Source organism: Oryzias melastigma, linkage group LG10 (assembly GCF_002922805.2).
Source record: "Oryzias melastigma strain HK-1 linkage group LG10, ASM292280v2, whole genome shotgun sequence".
Lineage (NCBI taxonomy): Eukaryota > Metazoa > Chordata > Actinopteri > Beloniformes > Adrianichthyidae > Oryzias > Oryzias melastigma.
In genome coordinates, this window is record NC_050521.1 from 23,490,063 (window position 1) to 23,516,766 (window position 26,704).

The following is a 26,704-nucleotide window of genomic DNA, read 5'->3' on the forward strand; positions in this document are numbered from 1 at the left end:
GAGATATTTGCCAACAATCAATCACAAATAAAGTATTGCATCAATTATATTCTAAAATCTTTTCCATCTAGATACACAAACTGACTCAGCTTTGTAAGGGAATTTATTAGGCCTTACTGCGGCGGACTGTTTATCGACATGAATGCTGTTCAAGGAGATAAACCCCAAACTTCCATCTGCAGATGACACATTTATGTTTAAATGACATTAATGACTCTCAAATAGTTTAAATCAAAGGTGGTCAAAGCAGAAAGAAATTTATTAATCTCATTATCTAGTGCTTTCTTGTATTTCTTTAAACACAAAGGGCAAATAAAACATGTAGATTTAGAGTAATTTTAGGATGACAAAAGCTACATATTGTGGGATATGCCCAAATTACAAATTCCACATTGTATGGAGCTTTTCTCAACAGTTATTTTCAATATGATAAAAAAACAAAAAAAACAAACAAAAAAAAACATTAAATCCCACTTTTACAACACCCGCTACCAAACGGAATAAATTTGTTTTCACTCACAGTTGAACGTTTCCGATTGGCTGGGTGTTGAGTGCTACATTAGTGACAATACATGAGAAGTCTAAAAAGAGTACATAAATAAGCTGAGTTACAGGAAATGTCGAATGCTCACAGAAATGATAGTGAAAACAACCAGAAAAGTACAAAAAAGAAAACATTAGTACATATTTCTGGATTCTCTGAGCTTTGGCAAATAAGGACACATCGCATGAGAATAAACTTTTAAATCTACTTCATGTGAAGCGCATCCTTTGATTAAACTGGTTTTCTGTAGCAAGAAAATATATTCATTTATTTATCTTTTAAATACAAAAGATAAAGTAAAAAAGCAGCATATCTTGAATGTAGCTCAAAGCAAATACAGTCAACTTGGTAACAAAACTTGGCTGCAGTTTCTGACTGTACAGCTTATGCAGAAATGTGGCCTAACTTGTTATGGGAGCCATACAATTGTTACTGTGCATGAGCCAGGGCCTCATGAACCAAGATAAAATCTGCATATGTATCATAAGCTGCCAGCTAGGTACTTCATGATTTGCATCACACTGATTTTTTTTTTTTTTGCAAACCTTCTGGTGAGTATTAAAGTTTCACATCATATTTTATGCTGCACAAATGTCTCAAGCTTTATGATGATGCGCGCGGTACACTCCATCACTCTCATTGCCACCTCAGATGTGTACCTGTCGTTGGGTATCTGTGGAAACGGCAGGAGATCTGGGTAGCGAGTTCTTAAGCTGTCCACTCCGTATCCCTCCAAGATTTGGACGTCGCTGGCAAGCCCGTTTAACTGGGAGCTGTACTCCTCAACTTTCTGAGCCAGAGCGGTCGGCTTCACGTCTTTGTCAGACTTTCCTCTGACTGCATAATCAGCTGCTATTAATGCAAGTTTTGTTGCCAGGTAGCATTTGAAGCAAACCCACTCGTTAGCATTTTTATGAAGATCGTTGCGGGCAGCAGAGTAGTTTGCTCTGGCTTGCCTCAGCCATCTCCGTGCTTCCACTGGATTTCCAACAGTCTTGAAGGTTGGAGGTACAAAGAAACGGTGAGAGTGGGATGAGCCTGCATAGCCTGTATAATGTTCCCTGAACTGTTGCTTTTCTGACTTGTGACTAGTGGCTTCTTGGTTCCACGATGAGTAAAACCTTTGAAAGGAGGATTTCTCTGACTGGAAGCGGGTGGATGATGTAGAGAAAGATCTCCTGGAAGTTCTGTCTGCGTTTTGTTGATCAGCCAGAGTTTGTTTCTCCATCCTGCTGATCTCATTCTGTAAGTGCTTGAACACTTCTGTGGCAATGTCCAGATTCTCAGCGTTTTTGTCTGGATGCCACTTGAGGTACAACCGACGTATTATCTTTTTCCTCTCTGTTTCAGGAAGCTTCCAAGCTTGTTCAACCACTAAGGTCACTTCTTTCAGAATCTCTGGCAGGGCATGAAGCTTGATCTTTCTTGGAGACTGTTTCTGGAGAGGGGGACGGAGGTTTTCTTTCCCAGTAAAGAGAGGAGGCATCATGTGTAGCCCAGAGGAGCGACTATCTGGACTTGTGGGGGTCGAGGGAGTGCTAGCATTTCGCATATGTGAGCTTTCCTCTTGTCTTGAGAACTTATACAAGTCAAGTGAGCTGACTATTTTGTATTCACTGTAGCCAATGTCTATTTGGAAGCATTTCCCAAGGAAACTTGCATTTTCCTCTTCTTCTCTTTCTACTTCTTGAACAATGATTGCATATGTATAGGTGGGCTGGTATGATCCGTATATGTCTCCACCCTCAGAGTCCACCAGGTACCCCACATATTCTCCTGGATAAAATACATTCATTGGATCCATCAGCAGTGTGTGATGTATTTCAGCTGGTATTGGTGTTCCAGGCAGGGGTAGCTCAAGTTTGGAAGGTTCTGTTGAGTCATACTTGACACCAAGATTGTCCAACTTCTCTGTGATTCTGTAGATATCATTGCACCCCAACATGGCAATCAGGTAGGATGTGTCAGAAATCAAGTTGTCTGTTGCAGATTTTAGTGTCATAGCAAGGGCAAGAAGAAAGTTTATGTCTCTGCTGTCTGAATGCTGGATGTAGAGATGGATCACAGAGGTCCCATATCTCTTCAGGAATGCAAGTGTTTCACTGCGACTGTGTGGAATAGGACTACATCCCTTCACCCTTAAAGTTGTCTGGAGCTTTTCAAAGCAGGATACCTTGAGTCCCTCACAAAGTGCTTTGCAAAGACGAATAGCTTTTTCTTCATTCACAAGGTAAGCATTGTCATTTTCATGCTTCATTATTCTGATGAGACCTGTGATGAACTGCTCAGATGACAACAGCAGCTGAAGGCGCCCTTGGAGAGAGCAAAGAGCTCCGAACTGACACATTTTTGGACAGTCCTCGTCAAGTTGCTCCTCAAGAATGCTGCTCAAGAGTCTGGGCCTTAGTTTCTGTGGAAGCAGCATTATGAGTTTTGTGTGGAAGGCGTGATCTTTTCCCAGATAGCATTGGCTCATGTCCACCAGCATTTGAACTCCAACATTACCCTGGATTCTGCTCTTGTAGTGTGGGGCATCATCAAACACCAAGCCACTAGATTTTGCTAGCCTGCCATCATGGCTCGGCAAGTAAAATATTAAATCTCTTAGATTCTCAAGGTCTTTGCGAATTTCCACGGGATCATTGTGAAGAGACTTGAACAAGCCCGAAACAACTCTTTTTACACTTCTCATTTCATTTGGGTCAAGCTGCTTTCCTTCGGAATTCCTGAAAATTCTCCACAGCACTTCAACGTATTGTTTGGTTGACACAACATCTTCCGTGCCGAGAAGTTTAAAAAGCTGGTGAAATGTCCCAAGTTCCAGAGGTAATTTGTACAAGTAGGGTTTGAAATCAGATTCATTGTCCAAATTGATAACTACTTCCTCTGGTTTCAGAAGTTTCCATCCTTCTTCAACCATAACAAAAGCAACCCCACGAAGCTGATGACGGAAGTCTCGTTTATCTGCAGTGAGGAACTCATATGTGGATCTTAAAACTTTGTTTCTCGTTTTCACCATTTCATCATCTGGATTCGCTATATTACAGATGTTTTTGCAGTTGCTTATAACTTTATCCAGTGGTGGGTCTAAGTTGACGCCCAACATACTTAACACTTGATCGAGTTGTTCCTGCCCAGTGAGAGTGCTTCCCTCCTGATCTTTTATGCTTGAAGGCGTAGCTTTCTCAGGTAGGATTGGACAGGATGTCCAAAGCAAGTGAATGATATCTGTTTGCTTGAATTTTGGATTAACCTGAGAACCACTGAAGCGAATCAGAGGGAGTGTGCTGCTCATCTCTTGGTACTGAGTATGAAGCTTGAGAAGTTCTTTAGGAGCTCTCTCGGGACACAAGAAAGGTATCATTGAGAGTTCTTTCAAAAAAGTACCTTGAAACAGGTCTTCTCTCTCATTGAAAATGTGGTTCAAAAGAACTTCAACGATGTTTTGGACTTTCTCTTTGGTCCAACCCTCTGTTTGGGCTTTGATGCTGACCTCTTTTGCAAACTGCAGGACTTGTTGCTGGGAAACCTCATGCTTGAGACCAATATTTCTTAGAAAGTTGATCCATGAGGTCATCAACAAGGCTCCATTCTTAGGTTTTGTCAATGACTCTATTTTCTTAAAAAACTCAGTTGGGATGAATGACTTTGAAGGCAGCATTACTTCAAAAACCTTCACTGTTTGATCAAAGAAAAACTTGACAGGCCTCAGTCTGTTTGAGTGGTCATGGATGAATGACAATCCTTCCAATTTTTCGTAAAGCTGCTCCTTCATTGTGCATGATTCTTCCATTGAAAGCAGTCTTTCTTTCAAATAGACAATGTGCTCAACTTTGGCATCAGAAGAAAGACCGTCAAACTTTGGCAATAGGTGATGAAGATAGACTTCAAGGTCATCTATTGGCATGCAACCGAGAAAGGTGTACAACTCTTTCAGCTGGGGATTGTCTGCAAGAAATGAGGAAGAGGGTGTGTGAGCCCATTTCTCTATGTCTGCTGTTGGAAGACTTTTTTCCAAGACATAGTTTGCTCCATAGCTTGCAATGCTGATGTATCTCCCACTAACTGACTTAAAGCAGGGGAGAAGTTTTAGACTTTGTGCGTCTTGTTGTGAGAGACTGCCCAAGTTGCAATTGAAATACAACAGCAGGGATTCAAAGTCTTTGTCAGTCAGATTTGCTGTTTTCAATGCAGACGTCTGGATCATGTACTCTGTTGATTTTAGAATACTTGATGGATTTTCAATGTTGGCTGTATGTTGTGTCAAAAATTGAATAATCTGATTGTCTTTGACACATATTTTGTTCACTGCAAGCTGAATGCACCCTGCTTTCATTAGTGTGTGAAAAACTTTGTCGTTTTGGCCATGTGGAAATATGGCAATGTTCATCAAGCTCAGAGGTAGCAACACATCATGATCTGGAACAACGATCTTGTCTCTTGCAATAAACTTGAGTCCAGGTAACAAAGCCCAGTCTTTTAGAATGTCCACCATTGTGTCAAAGGTGGGTTTAATGTCCACCTGATCTTCCTTGACTGCTATATTCTCACTGATGAAGCTCCAGACACTCTTTAACCAAGATTCATTTGCAAAAGTATCTCTCCATTTTACAGGGACTCTTGTTCGATACTCTCTTGGAAGGACAGACCCCAGTAGATCACCAAAACTGCTGATGTCAAAGTTCTTTGCAACCTCAGCTTTCAACAGGACATTGCAATACTTCAGGTAAAGCGTATTCATGAACATTTCTTTTCTTGATGATATTAGTTCATGATGTGTTGTCAGGAACTTTGGTCTCTTGGAATCAAAGACCTGAAGCATGCCGTCCATTGTTATCAGAAGAGGCAAGCCCTCAATTTTGACTTCACCCTCTTCTATGTCTTTAAAACAGTAGTCTACAAGAAGCTTCAAGCTATGCAGTAGCTTATAGTTTGACTGCTGGAGGCGACAAGGGAGTTTTCCAACATGGCAGGATGTGTCTGGAGAAGAGAAAGTTTGAAGAAAGTTGCGGACATCGGTTGGTGTCACATAACTGACTGGGATCCCTGCATCTTCCAAACAAAAGTAGATATTTGATGTCTCATCACAGCTGTGAATCAGGTTGAAGCCGATGTCAAGAAGTAACGTTTTCAGCCTGTACACATTTTCTGCCACAGACTTTCGTGATGTTATGTTATACTCTGTGTTTTTTAAGTGCTGAAGCTCATCTTGAAGCAAATTATCAAAAAAGGCTCTTCCTTTGTTTGCAGTTGAGGTATTCACCCATGAAACGTAAACAACAGAGTGCATCTCTGAGTTGTCAGGCTGTGTGGTTCGGACAACAGGAAGCAAACGCTTGAGGTCAGCATGGATGCAGCTGTAGATTGCTTTAACCAGGCAGTACCAGTCTGGCTGTGTTTCAAGTCGATTGGCCGGAAAGAAAAACAGATATTTCCGTATGGTATCTTTGACAGCATGAAGTGGAGTTCCCTGTAGCATTGTCATGGTGGGATCTGGACCTGGGAAGTATCGACGCTTTAGCTGAATCAGGAGTTCAACGTAAGCAGGGGCTATTAGTGATGTCATCAGGGTGTTATTCCAGTCACTCCTTACCCCAACTCCATTATCATCTCTCCACAAATTTCTTCTGGCCGAGTCGAGAGCAAAATGTCCATTGACATGAAAAGGCAAGCCAGTCTCTAGTGAAAGAGGCAAAAAGCAGAAGGCTCTGTGGGGTTTCTTGTAGTTGTGGCTTATGCACGCAGCCACACCTCCACGTGGAAACAGAGTTATATCATCATTCTTGTGAGCCGATATTATGCTTTTTGAAACAGTTTCAATATTTGAAAATCCAGATCTGTTGCAGATCACCCATGTGGTCAAATTTCCATCAGTGTCCTCAATATCCATAGTGTAGGTTATCTGCTGGACTGGAATAGCAGTGAGCTGTTTCTTTTTGGTCACACTATCAATGACAGAGGCATGAAACTGTTTTCGTTTGAGGCGATCACCATCTGTTATTTTGGCAGTCACAGAATACAGCACTTTAAGATCGCCAGATGATTTATCAATTTCACAGATTGATATTTTCTCCATATGGTTGAGAAACATGAGGAGCTCTGCGCCATCTGTTTTGAGCTTATCTAAAAGGTTATGCACCATTCTGTCAGATGCGGGAACAGAACTTATTTCTGACATCTTTGCCATTTCTTTAGTTCGAATGGGGAATCTGAACATTGTGCTGCGTTCCAACTTGAAATGATCTCCCAAGTAGAGATTTAGAACGTCTGAAAATTGGGATCTGAAGTCAGAATCCAAGTCTCTGAACATTCTTCCAGGACTTGTAGATGTAGCCCCTGGTGCATATTGAGCATGTGGATCAAAGATGCATAGAATGTCGTTATTTGACACAAAGGATGGGCAGTCAGTAATATGATACACAGAGTTGAATCCTATTCCATATTGACCAGTTTTACCTGGATTAGCTTCTTTTGTTCCTCTCCCAAGGTTTTGAATACCGCGAACATCATCTTCTGTAAATGGTTGATTATTATACACACAGAGAGCAGGGCCTTGCATTGGGACCCATTTATCATCAAATATTCTATCAGTAGGATGTGTCCTTGAATCAAACACAAAGAAGATCTCTGTGGCTTTTGCATCATCTGCATTTTGAAGTAACTCTTTTAACATTTCTTTCTCTGACGGATACGCTTTCAGAATGCTTTTAATTCTGCTGGTGAGTTTCTCTTTCTGTCCAAACTCACTACCAAGTGTTGTGAAGCAAACATTTGAAGCATATCTCTCTAATGCCTTATGACGTTTTGGAATGGAACCTAGTTTCACAGCAACCTCTCTTGGAATATCACTGTGACAGTATTTCACTGAAGAATCTCTGACTTTGATCCAAGGGCAGTCATTATAGCAGAGGGACTTTGATGGTTGTAAGGTCAAATTGGAGTCTGGTAACAGAATGCCACCATAATTTACTTGGCAGTACTCTTGGTTTTTATCTCGTATCAAACTCCATATTCCTTCACTTATGATTCTGCGACACAGCTGGAAGTTTTCCTCGGTTAGTGCCCTCCTTCCGCACTCTTGCCTAACAGTTTCAAGAACTGTAGAGAAATCTTCAACCGTGAAGTTGGGTTGTACACCAACATTTTCAAAAAGCTCACGGCAACTGTTTCTGTATTTGTTGGGAAGCTGATAAAGATGGGGAGCCACATCAAAGTTAAGATGGAATGCAACTTTAGAGGGGCTGACGTAGGTGTTCTCTACCAAGATGGAATTGAAAGCTTTCAGTTCCTCAGTTATTAGATCTTTTGCATTTTCATCCTGGAACATTTCCTCATGAAGGTATTTGTAGCAGGCATTTGTTATGTTTTCTTGATACAAGGTAACACCATCAAATGACTGGGACAGTTTCTTTAATTGACTGATAACCAGAGCAACAGAGGGCTTTCTTATCAGACCAAGACCATCCTTCACAGCCAGGGACATGGCACCACAACCTTTAAAGGATGGTGAATTTTCATTCAGGATTGGTTTCATTAGGCACACTGTGTCTTGATGCTCGGTGGTGAAGACCTCTCTAGGAGAGAACATTGTTGCTGGGGAAAAACTGTTCCCATGCCACGGTAAAGAGAAACCTGCAGGTCTTGTCAAAAATGGAAGAAACTTAATGTCCTGTAGAGTCTCTAAATGGTCACTTGCTTCTGGATCCTTCATCTTCAGTTTCTCATCAACAAGACTAAGAATTATACTGCTTCGAAAGCATGCAGCAGAATGGTCGCTTTCATTAAGTTCAATAACAGAATGAGCTCGCTCAATCAAGTCCTCCCAGGACAAATCATCTTTAACCATGCCCAACTGCACAAGCTTTACTAAACACACAGGGTTTCCATAATCCTTGGAGCTCTCATCAGGAAACCTTCCGTCATCAGTGTTGTAGAGTTTAGCAACTCTCCCTTCTGGATGAATGAGTTTACAAGGCAAAACCAGTTCCTTTGTGGGACCAGAACATGGGATACAAGGAGTAACCCTTAGGATGGAGGCAAAATCTTCCAGCTTCTCATTCAACACATAGTGCATTAAGGGATCACGAAGATCTGTGTCAATTTCCTGGATGTGAGGGAAAAAAACTTGAGAAAAGAATTGCCTCTCTGTCAAAGTTTTTTCCAGTAATTTCCCTTTACATCCTGCATCTTCAAATCCTTCCTTCACCCAATCAGGAAGCTCAACTGCACAGAGATTCTGTGAACCAGTCTTCTTGAGGTACTTCAAGAAAATCTTGAAAGCAGCAGGACCTATGTCTGGCCTGCAGAGCAAGGAATCATCAAGAAACCTTACATATTTGATTGACACCCAGGTTTTGCCATCTGAAAAAAACCTGGACTGCTCACTGTCCCCTCCTTTGGATATTTCTTGGTAAACACCCTGGCTGACAAGTGTGAAATCATCATGTACCTGACCTGGATCTGGCCATGCTGCATAGTAGTTGTACTCAAGCAGTTCTCCACTTTCTGCCATTGAACGCAGCATTGAGAGTGCTGCTAAATAGGCCTGTACAATGACGTGTCTCATGAACACGGAATTCCATTGTCCTTTGGTATCAGTCTTCCAAATCTCTTTGCGGTTGGAGGTAACAGCAAAGCACCCATTAATGTGAACTGGCAGGCCTGTTTTGATTCTGAGAGGTAAGTAACAGAATACCTCTCCAATGGGGTTGGAATTTGTCTTTACAGTCCATTTTCGATTCTCCTCCTCTGAGAGAAGAACAGCCACCCCTCCACAGGGCACTAATCCAAGCCTTTTGCCACTATCACTTAGTGAAAACTTGAGTGCCTCACTTCCATCCATGCATGAGCAAATGAGCCAGCTGGTTACCTCAGCTGCTCTCTGTGGCATTTCATCGGTGAGTCTTCTTGTTTGGACACCTTTAGCTGCCATCTCAAAGTATTGGTTGGGGTCTTCCTCTGAACCCCTGAACAGAGGAGAATGAAGATCAACAATGCGTTTGAACACATTGTGGAACTCCTCAACAACGACACGTATGATGCACCCAGATTTGGGGAAATCAGCAGGTACCTTATTAGTGCTTGCCACTTTCTTCATGAGCTTTGCTGCAGATTTTAGGATACTCAAAGGTCCATATGAGGCCTTTGAGGACCAGACGCTCTTGTTTATTGTGACAACATCTTGAGCTCCTGCTGGATTTGGTTCCTCATATTTAAGGTATTTCAAGACCATACATCCAACATGCTGAGTAAACAAAATGAAACGGTGGCCACAGATGCTGAACTCATCAACCAGGGAATAGATGTCTGTAGTATTGTAGTACAGACTACTAATTTCACTAACTGCTGCCTCTTGCTCTGTTCTGAATGGAAGTCTGAACAGAGTACCATTGAATTTGTATGGGGAGTCTTGAGCTAAAGGAAGCTGACAGTTGAAGACATTAATGAAAGGTTTGAACTGGTTGGGGAATTTTCTCAGCCTCTTCTGCTGTTTGCTCCAGTTGATTTTTATCCCTGGGTTAGACCTGTCTCTGATATGTTTGCTGATGTGATTGATGTTTGGATCAAACATGATCATGAACTCCCTGCTCATTATGATAGGGATATCGGTAATATGATAGACTGAGTTGAAACCCAAGCCAAACTTGCCAACTTTGTCGGCTTCACATCTCTTGATTGAGCCACCTAATCTGGTGATGTTCAGAAAGTCTGTGTCTGTAAATACAGCGTTGTTGAAAGACCACAAAGACGGTCCATGACAAACAATCATACCAGGATCCAAGAGGTTCTCTCGAATGTCAAGGTTTTTTCTCATATCAATAAGAAAACTGCACTCTGTTGCACTTGCATCATCTGCATTTTGAAGGAGCTCTTTAAAAATGTCTGCTACAGATGGATATTCTTCCAAGATATTCTTTATCCTTACTGTCAGAGGTTCTTGTTGGCCCGATTGCTCAAAGCCAAGATTCTCTGGGTTTATCAGCCTTGTGCTTAAACATGGCACCTTTAGCCACTCTGCCGTCTTCATAGGGATTTCATCGTGGACTAAAATTATTGGTTCTGAGGCATCTTCAAGTAAATCATTCAGATCATCCACCTTGATGTCACAGTAAGTGCATTCATGAATGGGTCTCATGGCCAACTTGCTTGGATCTTTGTAGCAAAGAATGGGAACATGCATACTGGTGTCTACTGGTGTTTGGGTATTGTACAGCCATCTCAGGATATTGATCAAGAGCAGAATATCATGTTTGCTCTCTTCCTTGGTCATCTCTTCTTCACACCTTTGTTGTATAGTGGTAATGACATCAAATACATGGCTTGGGACAACTTCCTCAACCGAACCACCAAACTTAAAAAGCTTTTGAAACTTCCTCATTGTTTTGGGCAGAGAGTACAGGTATGGTTGCAAGTCTAGATCAGGAAGGGGTTTTAGGACTGTCTGGCTTGGTGATGAGAATGTCTTGCCTGTCCACACCCAATCAAAAGATAATGATTTCATTGCTTCTCTTGCATTCTCAAGATGAGCCTGCATGTAACTGTAAATCTCAAACAAGATCTGTTGGAACTGATACCAGTCTTCTGTGGTAAATGCTTGTGATTTGTGCCAGTCATTCACAGCTTTCAAGTGCTGCAATACTTGATCTACTTGTGGTTCTATAGTTAGTTTAAGTGACTTCTTCAGACCTGCAGATGTGTGTTGAACCACTGCAACTGATGATCCCACAAGAACTGCGTGTGATAACTCACACATCTCAGACAAAGAGGAGACATTGAGAGTATCTCCAACCCAAGCAAGGGATTTAGGATAAGTTGGGGGTCTTTCTTTACAGACTGGTACCCACTTCAGTTTTAGTAAAGATGCTTGAGTATCAGCTGATTTAATCAGCTTTGTTTGTTTATTTAGTATTTGCAGGAGTGTTTTTGCCTTTTTGATTATGAACTCCCACTTTGGATCTTCACTGCTTTGTAATTCCTCGATCTTCTTTGCCACTTTAAGAGCATCTTTTTCACTCAACTGGACTTCATTTCTAAGCCCAAGTTGTCTGAGTGAATGAAGAATGTCTGGGGATGATGTAAAGATATTTGTGGGAAATCTGGTTTTCTCTTCCATGTAGAAAAGCTGTTGCAGAATTTCCAGCTCTGGATCAAAAAGATCGGAAGCTTTAACTGACTTTCCACATGGCATATGAATAAATTTAAGTGTTGAAAGCCATCCTATAACAGATGAGTTTTCATTCTTGAGAAATGCCAAATGTTTAAGAGCCCACAACATGATCTTTGTTGTTTCATCTTTTGTATAGAACCCTGTCTCCATATCTTGAATTATCATCTTCAAACACTCTGTCGTTTTCAGTTGTTCGACATTTAGCATCTTGAAGAGACGAATGGATTCCTCATCACTGCAAGCCACAATACTCTGGGACAGTTTCACGTCTGGTGGGTATTTGGCTCTGTGATGTAATGCTCGAGTTCCTCTTAATGAAGTAAATGCAGGGGAGCCTTCTGTAAAGCCCCCCACTTTTTCAAAGATGGAGAGATCAAGCAGCGTATGTTTTTCCTTCTCTGTGATGTCAGACAGTCCTGCAAAATAGTTTCTGAGCACAGTTTTCTCTTTGACTGAGAGTGAAGAAACTTGGCTTGAGAGCCGTTGCGTTGATAATCTACTCATAATTTGTAAAAGAATACTGGGGGAGCATGGGTGTATATATTTCTTAAGTAGGGGGTGCTGCAAACATGGATCCATCTTTTTCATTACAACTCCTCCAAGCTTTTCAACAACTTGAAGAAGGTTTTCGGGAAATGGGGCTTGTTCATCATCTATGAGAATTATGGGCGATGGACTTTTGAGGCGTAGAAGAGTGACGTTGTTCATACTCTCATCCAGTGGCACAAGAGGGATCAAAGGCATATCTTCAAATGTGTATAGGTCATCGGCAAAATGTATGTATAGATGTCTCCAAATCATCTTTAACCAGGAAACTGTAGGGTGCTTCAGCTCTCTATTTCCAGGTTCCCATTCAACGCTGAATTCTCTTGTTGTCCAAGCTGTTGACAGGATCTCTTTGATGAGTCGTGCAGATCTTTCAGGGTTTAACTCCTGTAGCTGAGTGCAGGGTCTTCCTGTTGCAATGACAAGAAAATGCTAAATTAGTCTCATTACCACTAATACATATCACTATTAAAAAATAGACTAAGCAAGAAAAGGTTGAATCAACTAAAAGCAGAAATCTGATGCAGTGTGAATGAATTTAATGCAGTTTATTTCAAAATATAAAATTCAAATAAAGATTTTTATTGCCTTTTTTCTCAGAAATTTTGTGATGTGGGGTTAGGATAACAGATTATGGAGCAAAATCACACATGGAAACCTTTAAACATCTTTTTGTTAAAAGAAAACACACATGCAAACAGAGAATTATAAACAAAATACAAAAATATGTTAAACATTTTTTAAATGCAAGTCATGCAAACAAACCTGCACACATCTCAACAATCCCAGTTTGTTAGTACTAAAATATATTTATCTAATTCTTAATGTTAGTCTTTAATGATAGGTAACCAGACCTTGCGGGATATAAGTGAGAAGCAAATAGCTGACCATAATTCTAATGAATCTTTATTAGTTCTGAAAAAGGATTTTATTTATTTGTTTTACTTCTAAAAATGAAATTGCAGAGTTTAGGTGTGAGTAGTTTAATATGGGGAATTTTTTCAGATGCGTGTCATATGTAGTTGGTTAATAACAAAGACAATGTGCGACACATTTTTAAATACTTACCTGAGCACCCCCAAAGAAACTTTTGCACTGTAATTGAAACGACACATTCAAAGACATTTTTAGTTATAAAATGTAAAATTCTAAAAATAATGTTAGAAAAACTTCTTTTGTTAATTAAAAAACTGAAACCCTGTCTCGGATTTCAGTGCTAAATCCTCACTTTTGGTCTAAGCATTTGTCCACAAAAAGTGCTCCATCTTTATTTTTCTAACATTCTACCTAAGTTTTCCCAATGCCTTAAAGCTGGTTAAATGACCTACTGTGTTAATATTTCATTATAACACTGAGCAAGGATGGAGAAGTAGCGTTTAACCCTTCAACATCAGAGCTTTACCTCCAGTGTTGAAGATCTTTTAACTACAGCAGAGATTGTGCTGACTTTGTCAGTCATAAACAACGTCCAAATCAGTCATTGTCATTTGAGGAGAAGGTTGGCCCGGCAACTGCACAGTTGTCCATTTCATTAGTGACTAGATGAAGCAATGACGCCATCTAGATGGTTACAGAATGATACATAAAAGGGTAAGACAGCGTGTCACTCTGCACTTGGTCTTTTTTAAAAAGAAAAAAACTTATTTTCGTGTGACAACAAGATAGTAGATGTTTTTATAACGAGAAAACTGGGGGCAAAAAAGTAGAGTAGGCCATTTTTGGCTTCCGTATTCCTCTAGTTGTTTCGACATTCTTTTCTTTAATGTTTTACCTATTGACTTGACAAACTCCCATCGCAGAAGTAACTGTTTGCTGTTTTCAGACCAGAGTTTCACCGCTGCTCTCCAAAAACACATTAATTACAGCATCTTTGAACAGGAATTTTTTTTTTCCCTCACAGAAGGAAATTTGGAATGCTACAGATTTCAGCTATTAGCTGCAGTGCAATTCGGCCAAATCCGGCCACATTTCTTCTAACTGACAGGGATGATGCTGCTGCTTATTTTTTTAAAAGCATATTGTAGATTACAGACAAAGTGAGTACTACTTGTATGCCAACACCCAAATGAGAAATTTTAATACGTGATTTTCTGGGACTCTGGATTATTAGGTTAAAGTCATTAGAAAGAGAAGAAATGTAAAAAAAAAAAAAAAAGACATTACCGAAATCTTCTCAGTAAACAGGACTGGCTCATCATCAGAGTGCTGAGCACTTAGTGTCAGCAAGGATGTGTCCAGCTGACGTCAACTGAGAGAGTTTGGCCTATACCAGCCTAGTCTGCTTATTTGACTGAGTCATACAAAAAAAAACCCCTGTAAATCAGAGCCCTGATTTTCTCCCCTTTCATGGAATATACTGTAGGAAACGTTGCCATATTTAACAAATACAAGACACAGCGACAGATTATGACTACAGTACATTATTCATTCACTGTATAAGAGAACTGAACTGAGCGAGTGTGACATCACCTATAAAAACGGCTTACTTAATTCAATTCAGTCATCATTTTTCTGCAAAAGGGATACTGGTATTTGGAGCCAAGTACGGTTAGTAAACAATGATTGGTCTGAGTCAGTCAGAATCAACGTTTCTATGTCAACTGCAGTCGCCAATCAGGAGGGAGCTTGTTGGAAAACCACACCCCTTTCACTGAAAGTGGACTCTAGAGAATCAAATGTTTCAAACGTTCAAGGTAGAGCCAGCAGGCATTATATGCTCTTACTGAGGCATCTGATTGGCCATCTTATAACTTGAATAACTTAGGACACTGAAAAATATAATTGCTAATAAACAATACGATCATCAAGGACATTAAAAACGGTCGCAGGGGAAAAATAGTTCTTCTGACAAATATGAGTTTATGGAATTTTGGTGTCTTGGAGCCAGCGGGTACTTCCTGTTTGAAGCACAATGGGGGAGGGGTTACTCAGTCCAGTCCACATGCACAGTCAATGTTTGAATGCGAGGGGTCACTCAGTTCAGTTCTATTACACAGTCAGTGGTGTTAATCCACCACACTGTACCCATATACCACACTAGAAGACTTTTTTGGGTCTCAAATTTCTGGCCCCTAACTTAATTTTGAAATGTATTTTCTCTTGAGGCCACTTATTGAATTACTTATTTACCCCGCTATAGATCACATAGTCACCAATTGTAAGCAATTCTGTCACAACAATGCTATTTTCTATATCAAGTAGTTGATAACGCTTTCAAAGATAACAGGATGAGCACCAGAACTGAGTAATAAACGAGCAAGCAACATTACACTAATGTAATGTGCCCATTTAAGAATCAAGAATAACGCTGAGTTCACACCGATTCCGGTTTGCGCCGCAGGGGTGTCTAGTTTCAGTCTTATGCCAATGTACAGACGCAATGAGGACTGCGGTACGGCACTCTAGCGGTGGAGTGTTTCAGGCTTTACAGAGTTTAAAGGGGCCATACCATGCTTTTCTTGAGTCTTTCAGAGTAAACTATATCCAGATACAGTATATGATCATATATTACCTTTTGAACACTGAAAAAAAATTATTTATGAAATAAGTTACTTTTGCAAACTATTTTCATACCCAGAAGTAAAACAACTCGATCTATGAGAATCCGCCTTTTGCTCCTTGAGAGTGCCGCCCATTCCATGACATCATCCTTATCACTTAAGTACAATATGGCCCTTGAATTGGACGATTTCACTGGCTCTTGAGTTTCAAACCCCAGTCCTAAATGTCATCTTACTCCGCCACGCAGCTCATACAGATCTTTCCTTCTGGTTTCTCCATCTCCTCCTCCAATGCAATCAAACTCATGCTACTCACCTGGGTCCCACAATATAATTAGCCTTTGGTGTCTGTACTGCGTAGCAGTTTTCCTGCTTGTTCCAGTCTGTGTCCCAAGTCCAGGCTGCTAACCAAGCTTTTGTCCTCAGACATATTTAGCCTAAGCCTACCACCTCAGTTCCTACCCTGTATCAGTTAAGACCAAATTATTCTGTTCTGTTTCTTCTTAGCTTTTTTCTTAACCAACTGCAGGATATTAATTTTACCGCAATCCTGTCTGTCCTCAATCACATTCTAGCCAAAGTCCACGTCATTGACTCAGCTGCTCTTGCCACATTGCCAGTCAAATTTTGGTCCATGACCACACCTCAAGTTTAGTTCATGTTTCTACATGGTTTCCTCCTTAATAAACTCTCAGATATTCCATCCATCCATTTTCTAAACTTACATCGTCTTCATCAGTGATAAGATTGCTGGAGACTACCCAGATGATATCGAGTAAAGGCGGCATACACACGAGACCAAGGATGGACAACTCTAGGTCTCGATTGGCCGCGTTCCTTCCAATGTACCCAGCTCTGACATGTTCTGGTTGGCTGGATATACCAGGTAATGAGTCATGAGTAAGGCTTGGATGTCCGGAAATCATGCAGACACACTGGCCCTCGAGGTCTGGAGTTGCAAACCCCGTTCTAGACGGTTCCCCAGTCCATCACAGAGCCAAACAACCACACACATTCACATCTAAGGGGCAATTTAGAATAAACAATAAACCTATGAAGGATGTTTTTAAACTGTTGGAGGAAGCTGAGTGCCTGAAGAAAACCCACACATTCATGGGAGGAACTCCATACAGAAAGGTCCCAGCAGGGTTTCAAACCAAGGCCTACTCGCTGTGAGGCGAGAGTGCTAATCGCTACACTACAGCATAGTCTCAACTAATGGATATTAATTAATATCCAATAGTTAATATATTCATTTAGGATTTATTTTTGGCAAATTCTACTCAAAATCTCCACAGTAAAAAACAAACCAGGTGGGCTTAATTCTCTTCCAAGAGAACACATTTTTCTCTACATCAAACCTCCTTCTACTGCCATCCTCAAGAGACACAGGGACTAAGGATTAAACTCTTTGCCTGCTTCTGCGACCTGCTGTGTTTATTAATCAGTATACCTACCTTTCAGTTACTCCACCTTTGTCCTGTCCATGTATTTTAACCAGAACAAGTAAGAACTTATTCACCTACCTTAGTCCATCTACTCCAAATACCACTATAGTATTTTGGAGTCTCCAGATTATTTAAGATAGGTTGTTGTCTGATTTGTTCAATCCGGTTTACCACCTTCATTTTAATAAATTATTTAACTCTTACTCACCTGTATTACATTTATGTCTGGGTCCCCAATTTATCACTAGCATTCTGGCAAAACATTTAACCATAACCACTAACAGAAACTCAAAATACTGTATTGAGTGTTTTGATTACCTCTGCTATTAGCAGCTTCCTTCAAACTGTCCATCACTGGGGGCTTTATACTTTCCAGTATAAACCGATGCTCAAGCCCTGGATATAGTACCCTTAAAAAAGAGCAAAAAGCAAAAGGTTACATGTGTTTGACGTTACAAGTAGATCTTAAAATAAAGACTTTAAAGTAAAGCACAAAAGTTGGCTAAAGGGAAGATAAACTGGTACACAGGAAGCACGTTCTTTACAAACCAAAAATACATCCTGTTTTTTTTAGACTCATTTGGTCAATAATTTCAACATTGCATTTATGCTTCTGTCCTAAAGTATATTACTAAAACAGGTAAATGCTACTTTTTCAAAAAGGTTTAAAATCCTTTAATTTATGCCATCATATTCTGGATGCTGTTATTCATTTAAACGTTTTTATCTCTCAGTTAGTAAATTGGTGCCCCACACTTTAGGTTCTAAGAATAGCACGGTCAAAACAGTCCAGAGATCAGTTTTCACATCAGCAGTTTGATTGTTACAATGAAATAAAGCTAAATCTGTAGTCACCAGAGCGGCCAGCATCATATGGTGGGTGTTTTCATGGATGACCACCTCTTAAATCTAAGAATAAACCTTTTCTTAGAAAAATACAAAAAAGTTCTTGAATAAGGACAGTTTTTATAAGGAGTGTAGGGAAACTCGATTCTGTGATATATCATGATATTTTATTAGGTGATACTTGTATCTATCTAAAATGAAGACTAAATGATTTTTAATTAATTATCTATGTTTAGTTCAGCATCTTACTATTTTTTTTTTTATTTAAACCCCCAACCACTAGTTGGCAGCACAGCACACTGACCCTCTTTGAGCAGGTCATCACTGCACCAAAACAAAAACAACCATATATAAAAAAAATTTAGATTACTAAAGACAATTAAATTAGTGAAATAAAACTTTTTTCACATAACTACAATCTATCCAATTTATGCAGTGAAAGGCTTTTATATTACTTATTTATAGTTGACTGGATAAAACAGAATTTCTCTGAATGTATACCTGGGATAGTCCTCAGATGGAATATAAACAGCATCCTTTTCACTGATGGACGATGAAAACGTTGCAAAGGTTTCGTCTTGCAGAGGCAGGAGTTCAAGTCCAATGAGGTCACTGTAATTAGCATCCCTCACTGCAAACTCCAACAGCAGCAACTTCTCCTGTGCCGGCCCTTTGTGTTTGCACTTCCTGACCGTCTGCCGAAGCAATGAGGGAGTCACTGTCCTCACTTCAAAGGGTTCAGTGGTATAGAAAGCTAGGACAGAGTGGACCGCAGCAGGCACCTTTGCCACCTGTATTCCTGAGCTTTGGAGGTAGTTGATGACAGTTTCTGAAAGATTTTCATCCATTTCTAGCTCTGAAAACACAGCACGGTCCATCCCGACCCAGCTTTCATTGAGAGAATAAATAACTGGCTGTTGCAGCAGTTCCTGAAAGAGCGGTTGGAGAATGGGTATCCACCGTGACTTGACCTGCTTTGGGTCTGGCCAGGCTCTATAGGTCCCTGCAGGAGATAAGGGAAAGTCTTGGTCCTTTTTGGTTTGTACCCTTTTAATAGTGTCAATTATGAGAGTAAAATAAGCCTTGGGGATGACAGTAATTATCAGCAGCTCATTCCACAAGGCTGCTGGATCTCTCCACTGGTCCACTTCTCGCCACTTGATGCTCCTGCGGTTGTCTGTGAGGCCAAAGAAGCCACTCACGTGAACTGGAAGTCCTGTCTCACTCTCCTCACCAGGCGGAAGAGGAAGGAAACAAAATGCCCGTCCTGAGAAACCAAACGCAGCACCTTTGTCCTCTTGATTGTTTGCTGTAAGAGGTAAGGCAATGCCAATTATTGGCATGAACTTCAAATTATCCGCCAGAGAGTCCAACTCTGCACACATCCCTCTCCCTCCAACTCCATTACAAACGAGCCATGTGGTTCTGTTTGTTTCTTTAGCAGTTTCATCCTGAGTCTCTATGTTGACCTGGTAGGTAACACATGTGATGGTGGAGCTGAGGACCCCGTTACTGTAGTTATCTATAGCCTGGCCCAGTGTCTTCAGTGCATTTGGTCTTTCTAGTTTATCGTCAGGGTTCTCTGTGGCTGTGGCCTGGAATAGCATGCGTTCTGTACCATCTGGTTCTCTCACGTGTAAAGAGATCTTCTGTACACTCTTCAGGAAGAGGAGAACCGTGCTGGCATCTGCTTTAAAAGACTCAAAGAGTTCCAACACCTTTTCTTTGTTATAAATGTTGCCACTCAACTGGGAAGGTTTCATGCGAAGTGGGAAACGGAAAAGAGTTCCCGGAAAGCTGCCATCCTTAATCGTTTTCTCAGAAATCCCAAACATTCCCATGTAGGGAGCAAACTGGTCAGCTAGTTCTGTGATCTCCTTCCTGTCTGTGCTCAAGTTCCAGCACTGCCCTGACTCATTCACCCCAAACAGAGTCTGATGAGGGTCCAGCATAGCAATCTGGTTTCCACTGAAGATACTTGGAACATCTGAAAAAAAAAAAAGATAAACGCATTAGTTTTAAGAGAAATCAGTTTCAACTCCTGGTTTCTTTAACATTTTACTAAAAACAACAATGTGTGTAAACATAAGAGTGGAAAAACTTGTATTTCAAGATAATTCTGACCTGTTATATGGTACACTGAGTTGAAGCCAATCCCGAATCGTCCAACTTTCAGCGGATCGTCTCTTTTCCTGCTCCTTGCAATCTCCTGAATGCCGTTCCAGTCTTCCACAGTGAACACAGCGTTGTTGTAGACATACATCGCTGCTCCTGTCAGTTAACAGAAACAAGCTCTATTCAAATTCAAATACATAAATGCAAACTGTTGTCTAATAATGAGCCTTGGAGAGTTTTTGCTGATTACTCTTACATCGTGTGAACTCACTTTGAAGCTACACCAGCTCACCTTGATGCTGAGCCATATCAGGTGACCAGAGTGACTCCACGCCATACTCTGTCTCATCGTACATGAACTTGACTTCAGTGGCCCCAGCATCCTCTGCATTTTGAATCAGCTCCTTCAAAAGACAGCAGGGAAACTGTTGAATGATTTCAGATCATATTAAGAGAACATCAGTGCCTTAAGTAGATTTATTTCTCCAAAAGGCTGGAATACAAAACAGCCTACTTCAAAGGGATTGCTTGGTTTTGGAACAACAATTTTTCAAGGTAGTAACAAATATGATTAAACATTTTTGACTGAAATTCAAAAAGTGGCTCATTTTAAAATATAAGAGTGTTTTATTTTTTCAAAATATTTTCATATGGAGATGAATTTGAAAGACCCAAATAACAGAGAGCAAGACTTACTTTTAAAATCTGTCCGCCTTCAGGATACCTCCTCAGGATGTCTTTCAAAAATTCCACAAGTGGAGGCGTAGTCTGCCCGAATCTCCCTAGAACAATCACACCGGTGAGCTTTCCTGTTTTAACAATGCTCTAGTACATCTGGCTTCATCTCACCTCCTCCTTTAAGGCCCCTTCCCTCCAGAGTGACATATACATGCGAGCTCCCTGCAGGCGCCAAGGTGCCGATCTGTATGCTGTCATCCAGCTATGACAAATTGATGTAAAACATGAAATAACTTCACAGTAAAAGCACAGATTTAATAAAAAATAATAAAGATAATGTTAAATTTTATTGTGCAACATGAAGTAAGCTTAATGTGGAAACCAATTAGACAAAAAAAAATCAAAATATTTATGCAAGTATATTAAATTAATTTAAACTACAACTTTATTTTGAAAAACTATTTTTGAAAGGAGCCTCAGCTGTGATCATTGTATAAACAACCAATGACACAAATCTTTAAATCAATTCCTGCATCATTACTGTCCTTATAGATAAATCATTAAGGGTGCATTTTTGCAAGATGAGAGATAATCATTTTTTTCTGGAGTAGGTTTCAAAATCAATGAAGCAGGAAGTCAAGAGTTGGCAGCAGGCCTGTCAATGTTCAGGATGATACAAGGTGACACCGTGACCCGCTCAGTCTCAGTCAGCACTTAGCATCAAGCTGCCAGGCAAACATGCATGAGAAAAGCCCTCAGTCATCTCTACATCATGAGCACTTAGATGTGTTATTACATCTGTACACTTTAGGACAAAAGTTCAGGTCTCCGGGTAACGATTAATACTTATTATCAAAGCAGGGTTTAGGTTTTTAAAATATATATTTTAATTTAAAAAAAAAACATGAATTGGTTTTGCTATTCCTAAACTTTATAGTTTTTTAAATATTAAGCAAAATATGTCCCATGGAAAATGAATGAGAAAGTCTTAAAATGTCAAAATTTTAAGTAGATTAGCAACAAGCCTTTAAATATATTCATGATCTATGTTTTCATCTTTTATTGTAATTTTCAAACAATTTGGAGTTTAGCTAATATTTTAGCAACATACTAACATTAATGGCTAATTTGTTAACTACTGGGTTTTTTTAGGCTAATTTAGAATTTAGCTTCTATTTTAGCAACAGGCTAACATTTTGACTAATTTCGTTTACTGAGGACTTTTAGGCTATTTTGGAGTTTATCTAGTATTTAAGCAAAGAGCTAGCTTTTTCAGCTAATTTGGCATCTAATGAGGTTTTTTTGGTCAAATTTGAAGTTTAGCTCATATTTAAGCAAAACACAATTTTTTTGCAAAATTGGAATGTATTAGAGATTTTAAGCAATTTTACTACAAATGTTTCAGAAATTTAGGTCAACTTCAGCACTCTTTCATAGTTCTTCAACGAAGTTTCCAGTCTTTTAGCAAATGTAACATTTTGCAAATAGCTTTCGCATTTTCAGCAATTCCCTTCAGTAATTAAAGTAAATTGCATCACCATTCTCAACAAAAAGCTTCAGAATCTTCAGCAACTACTTTCATCAAAAAATATTTACACAAGCATTATCACTGGTAATGCAACGTTTGTCGTTTTCTTTATATGTGTCCTCTATCATCAAAAAATGCCATAAGAACACGTTAAAAGCACCAAAAACACTATTTTCAAACTAGATCTTTAAATCAAAAGTCCATCTATGTAGTATCAACAAAGATGTTTTTACATTAAAACAATGTGTATGTTATGTACTGTAGTTTAGTCAGCAGTATTTAGACGTGTTTTTATTTTCCAAGAATACGAGTACTGTATGTTTAAAGCTATAAATAAAATCAAAATAGGGTCATTTAAAGGAAGACTCTATCAAAATGAGGGCTTTTTTTATGTTTCTTGTAGTGATCAAATAAATATTTCTACATTTTAATCTCTTTTGGCATTATTGAAGTATTTTTTAATCTCATAGCATCTATAGAAAAGAAGTCAGTACTGCCTCTGTCCCCTGACAAGGATTGCACTCCTCAGTGAAGTAGAGCATCAGGAGTGAGTTCTTCATCAAACTGCTGCCTGTTTTCAATTACATTAACCAGTGCGGCCAGGCATCTCCTAACTGATTTAAGTCTACCTCTGTCATGACTTTTAGAGATGACTTCATTAGTGGAACTCAAATGCAAAGCATATGTGGTGGGTGTGGCTTGTAGCTACTTCTCTGACATAAAAGCAAGGGCAGGGGGGGGCTAAAAGGCAGTGATCACCACCTGGTGCTTTCTATCAGCTGAGCCCACAGACATGAGGTCAGCTGCTGCATTACTGGACCATTCACAGAGTAAGATGTCATTTATTTATTCATAGCTGTCACAGTACGATTATAAACATTTAAACAGAGAAACATTTCAAATATATATATTTCTGTTTTAAAAACAGACGTTGGCCTCCAGAATGTATCAGTGGAGTAATAAAATATCAGAAATTAGATGCTAACTGCAAAAATACCATTACTAAATGGTGGAATGCAGAAAATAGTCCTTAAAATGGAACAGTATGCTGTTTATTGATATTCATTGGGGGGAATGAATCTCCGTTTTCTTTTTGCCCTGTGTGCAGTCTTTCTTGTAACATGTGACAGAGCTGCAGAGCTTCGGGAAAACAAGCTGTTGACGGATTTGAATTAATAGAACTATAGTGGGAGTGTAATCTTCAATAATAAGAGACCTAAACACTAACAAACTGAGGAGTTCTTTATTGAAACTCCAATCACAAAAAAAGCAACTTACAATTCTCCCATTGTGTAGCAGCCGTTGCTCCTTGACTGGAAGGTTTGTCTCTTCATAGATCAGCTGTTTGACATCTTGGACAGATGTCACAGGGGAGACCCGATAGGACCTTGGCCCAATGCACTCATGACGAACTGTAACCCATGGAAACCTAATAGTAAAAAGAAAATCAATAACATGAAAGCACAAAAATATAATACCGGTAATCATTAATATAGAGGACAAAAGCTTTGGTTGCAAACACTGTAGCTATGGTCATACGACAGACAATCTGTACATTTTTTTTAAAGATGTGTTGCTTTAGAATAGTGGGGAATGTTTCACTTTTGAAGAAAACCAGTAACAACAACACAGTCGTGCCTATTCAGCAGCAGGCCACTGCAGCCAACTGCACACTGGTGCATTCACTGAAACTGAGTGGGTGTGGCAGCAGCTCCAGCAGAGCAGATGATGGCTGGAGAGCTCCTTCACTAACTCCACTCAGACTTAATGTTTGATACCTCAGACAAATTACAGGGCTAGGCCAGCTAAATTCTATATATTGTTCAGTTTTTAGTTAGTAACAATATAATGCATATTTTTTGCTGTAACTTAGCCTTTTTTAAATAATAAACTTACCATGGGATTATACAGTTGGCCATGTTTTTGTAGTCTTGTTCCCCAGGACAAACGCTTTCATTGGACTACCTTCGGCCCTGCGCGGAGGGATACTGCACCCGAGGAACGGCTGTGACAGGACAAGATAATCATTAGTTTTTAATAATAAACCTGTACGTTGCGATTAAGTTTGTGTCAGCCCTCGCCGAGTAATTAAAAACACTGTTAGGAAGACAGTTTTGCTCTCCGCGAGGTTCGCTTCGGCAGTAAATCGCCGGTTCACCGAGTTGGTGTTTAGCCTCTTTTATCCCACAAACCCCACTCACTTGTGTCTTTGCTGCGCGCGCCGCTAGCGGTCCGTCTCCCAACCGGATCATACATTTCAAAGTAACCCGGATTCCTGTCAACATAAACCACATGAACAGAAAGAGACACAATTATTTCCTTCAAAGAATCACAGTCACTCCTTTCACGGCGATACTCCAATAACAAAAAGAATTGCACTGCGCGCTTAAGAGCATAAACAGTGGAAATAAATCAAGAGGTTTACCTCCCTGTAACTTCCGTTTCGTCTAAGTCTCGTCGGAAATGCTTATCCGGGTTTGGGATCTCATATTTTTTTGTTTCGGCTCATTTTAAACAATTTTACTACCGAATTAATATGTAATTACTGGGATTAATAGTCCTTTGAATCTGTCGCATTTCACCGGTACTTTTTTCTTTTTGCGCATGCGTATTTGCGTGCCTGCAAAACTGTTGTCCTAGCAAGAACCAACCTGTCCCACCGACAAAAACTATTTTTAAATTGACAAAATATGGATGAAAACGTCAAAACAAAAAATATCTGGGTTCAACATTAGATGCCAAACCTTCAACAAAAATGTGTAAACATGCAAACGCTTCGCCTCTGCTTTTGTTTAAGCCTGTTTCATGCCTTTCATGGAGGTGCTAACTTACTTTTTTTATTTCTTGCGTAGCAGCTAAACTATTTCGAAAGGCTAAAATGAGTAGCATATGTATTCTTGTTTTTTTCCAGCCACAAAAGAATATTCAGTAATCGATCAGATAAAGTAAGCATTGCATTGACAAATAAATTAATGACATTTGTGAATTTGCAGGCATTTGTTTGGTTCTGAAGATGTAAATAAAGTAAACAAATTAATGTTCGTAAATGTATGATGTCACTTAAATTTGGGCAAAAAAATGTAACTAAGTGAGAACCCTTATAAAATGATTTAAAGGTTAATTCTGGCCTCTTCAAATTTAAGGGTTTTTGGTTAATTTTATATTAAATTCTGGAAATTTGACTCAGTCTATCTACTTGCTGGCATTATATTTTTCAATGCGTTTTTATTTAGAAATTACTATTTTAAAAAATGACCTATCACCAATTACTGTTACTTTAAAATCACAGCCAGAAACTACTTGTAAAAATGACTGCCTCGGGCAGCGGAATTCTGGGAAATGCAGTCAAATTAAGCACACTGCAGTTAAATGCGCACATTAACTTTGAATGGGAGTAGTGAGTGAAATCCAGGCCTATATCTGATAAAAATACTTATTAAAGATGAAATAAAAGTAATCTTACTCAAATTTATCCCACTGTATTCCTATAAAGGTGAACAAGCAGAACGCATTCTAATTTAATGCATTTAAAGATCTCAATATAAAGCTGCATGCACAATGACATTGTGAAGGAATTCCCCAATCTGGTAAAGTTTAACCATAAAATGGGAAATAAATATTTAATGTTTAAAATGCTGCATTTAAGAACAATTTTAAATAAATATGTCAGACTCACAATTCAATAAGGAAAGTTTAGAAAGATCCCCTCATCCACAGATGCAGACTGATGCATAGCGGCTTGATCTCAAATATCCATGGATTTAAGGTGCACCTCTTGCTGTCCTTTCAGCCTGATCACGCATCCTGGTGCCGCATGAGAGAGGAGGCAGAAAAGGCAGCAGCAGCTTCTTCTTCCTCCCTCCTGCGACACACACTTCCCTCCTCGTGACCTACTAAACACCCTGCTGTCTGACACAAGGGGTGAATCCCTCCTAACATGAATTCAGTGGGATTTTTGTTAAAAAGCTGTGCACACCTCTGTGCATAGTTTCACACTGCAGCTTTTAAGGCACAGCTCTCTTAAAGAGACAGTGCCTATACTTTCAAAATCCAACTCTGCAGGAATCCATGAAGAGCCACAGCCCCTTTTTGTTGACATTTAGGCCTAACAATTTTTGACCTTTTACTTTTTAAGCTTTATTGAAGATAAACACATTTACAGAACATTTAGGTGCCTTTAAATCAACAGCCATATACATTTTACAAAAAATAATTAAATTAAATTAACATAAATTGTAATAAAAATGACTAGAGAAAATATTATCAATCATACAGAGAAATACAAAGAATTAATATTTTACAGAGAATTATAAATGTGATAAATATTAAATC

At 39.5% G+C, this 26,704-nt stretch overlaps 1 protein-coding gene across 3 annotated transcripts; it reads right to left on the reverse strand.

Annotated features, from left to right (window-relative positions):
• Positions 1-85: 85 nt before the first annotated feature.
• sacs (sacsin molecular chaperone) lies at positions 86-26,389 on the reverse strand. 3 transcript variants are annotated; one of them, XM_024283524.2, is made up of 12 exons: positions 26,049-26,389; positions 24,574-24,647; positions 24,269-24,377; positions 23,651-23,801; positions 21,016-21,106; positions 20,863-20,948; positions 20,459-20,570; positions 20,176-20,322; positions 18,553-20,038; positions 17,524-17,615; positions 13,326-13,352; positions 86-12,667 (listed from the first exon to the last, which is right to left on the reverse strand). In XM_024283524.2, exons 3-12 carry the CDS (start codon positions 24,289-24,291, stop codon positions 1,116-1,118), a joined length of 13,767 nt encoding a protein of 4,588 aa, XP_024139292.1. In that variant the 5' UTR covers positions 24,292-24,377; positions 24,574-24,647; positions 26,049-26,389; the 3' UTR covers positions 86-1,115. The 3 variants fall into 3 exon arrangements, with proteins under 3 accessions (XP_024139292.1, XP_024139293.1, XP_024139295.1); XM_024283525.2 differs by lacking the exon at positions 26,049-26,389 and adding an exon at positions 24,798-24,972; XM_024283527.2 differs by lacking the exon at positions 13,326-13,352.
• Positions 26,390-26,704: the final 315 nt, after the last annotated feature.

What these genes read in the sequence shown, in the direction of transcription:
- sacs (XM_024283524.2), bottom strand. Translation starts at nt 24,291, where the DNA reads ATGGCCAACTGTATAATCCCATG. An exon ending in TGCTACACAATGGGAGAATT is followed by an intron (nt 21,107 to 23,650) that starts GTAAGTTGCTTT and finishes AATTTGTCATAG; the next exon opens with CTGGATGACAGCATACAGAT. An exon ending in AAGGCGGACAGATTTTAAAA is followed by an intron (nt 20,571 to 20,862) that starts GTAAGTCTTGCT and finishes TGTCTTTTGAAG; the next exon opens with GAGCTGATTCAAAATGCAGA.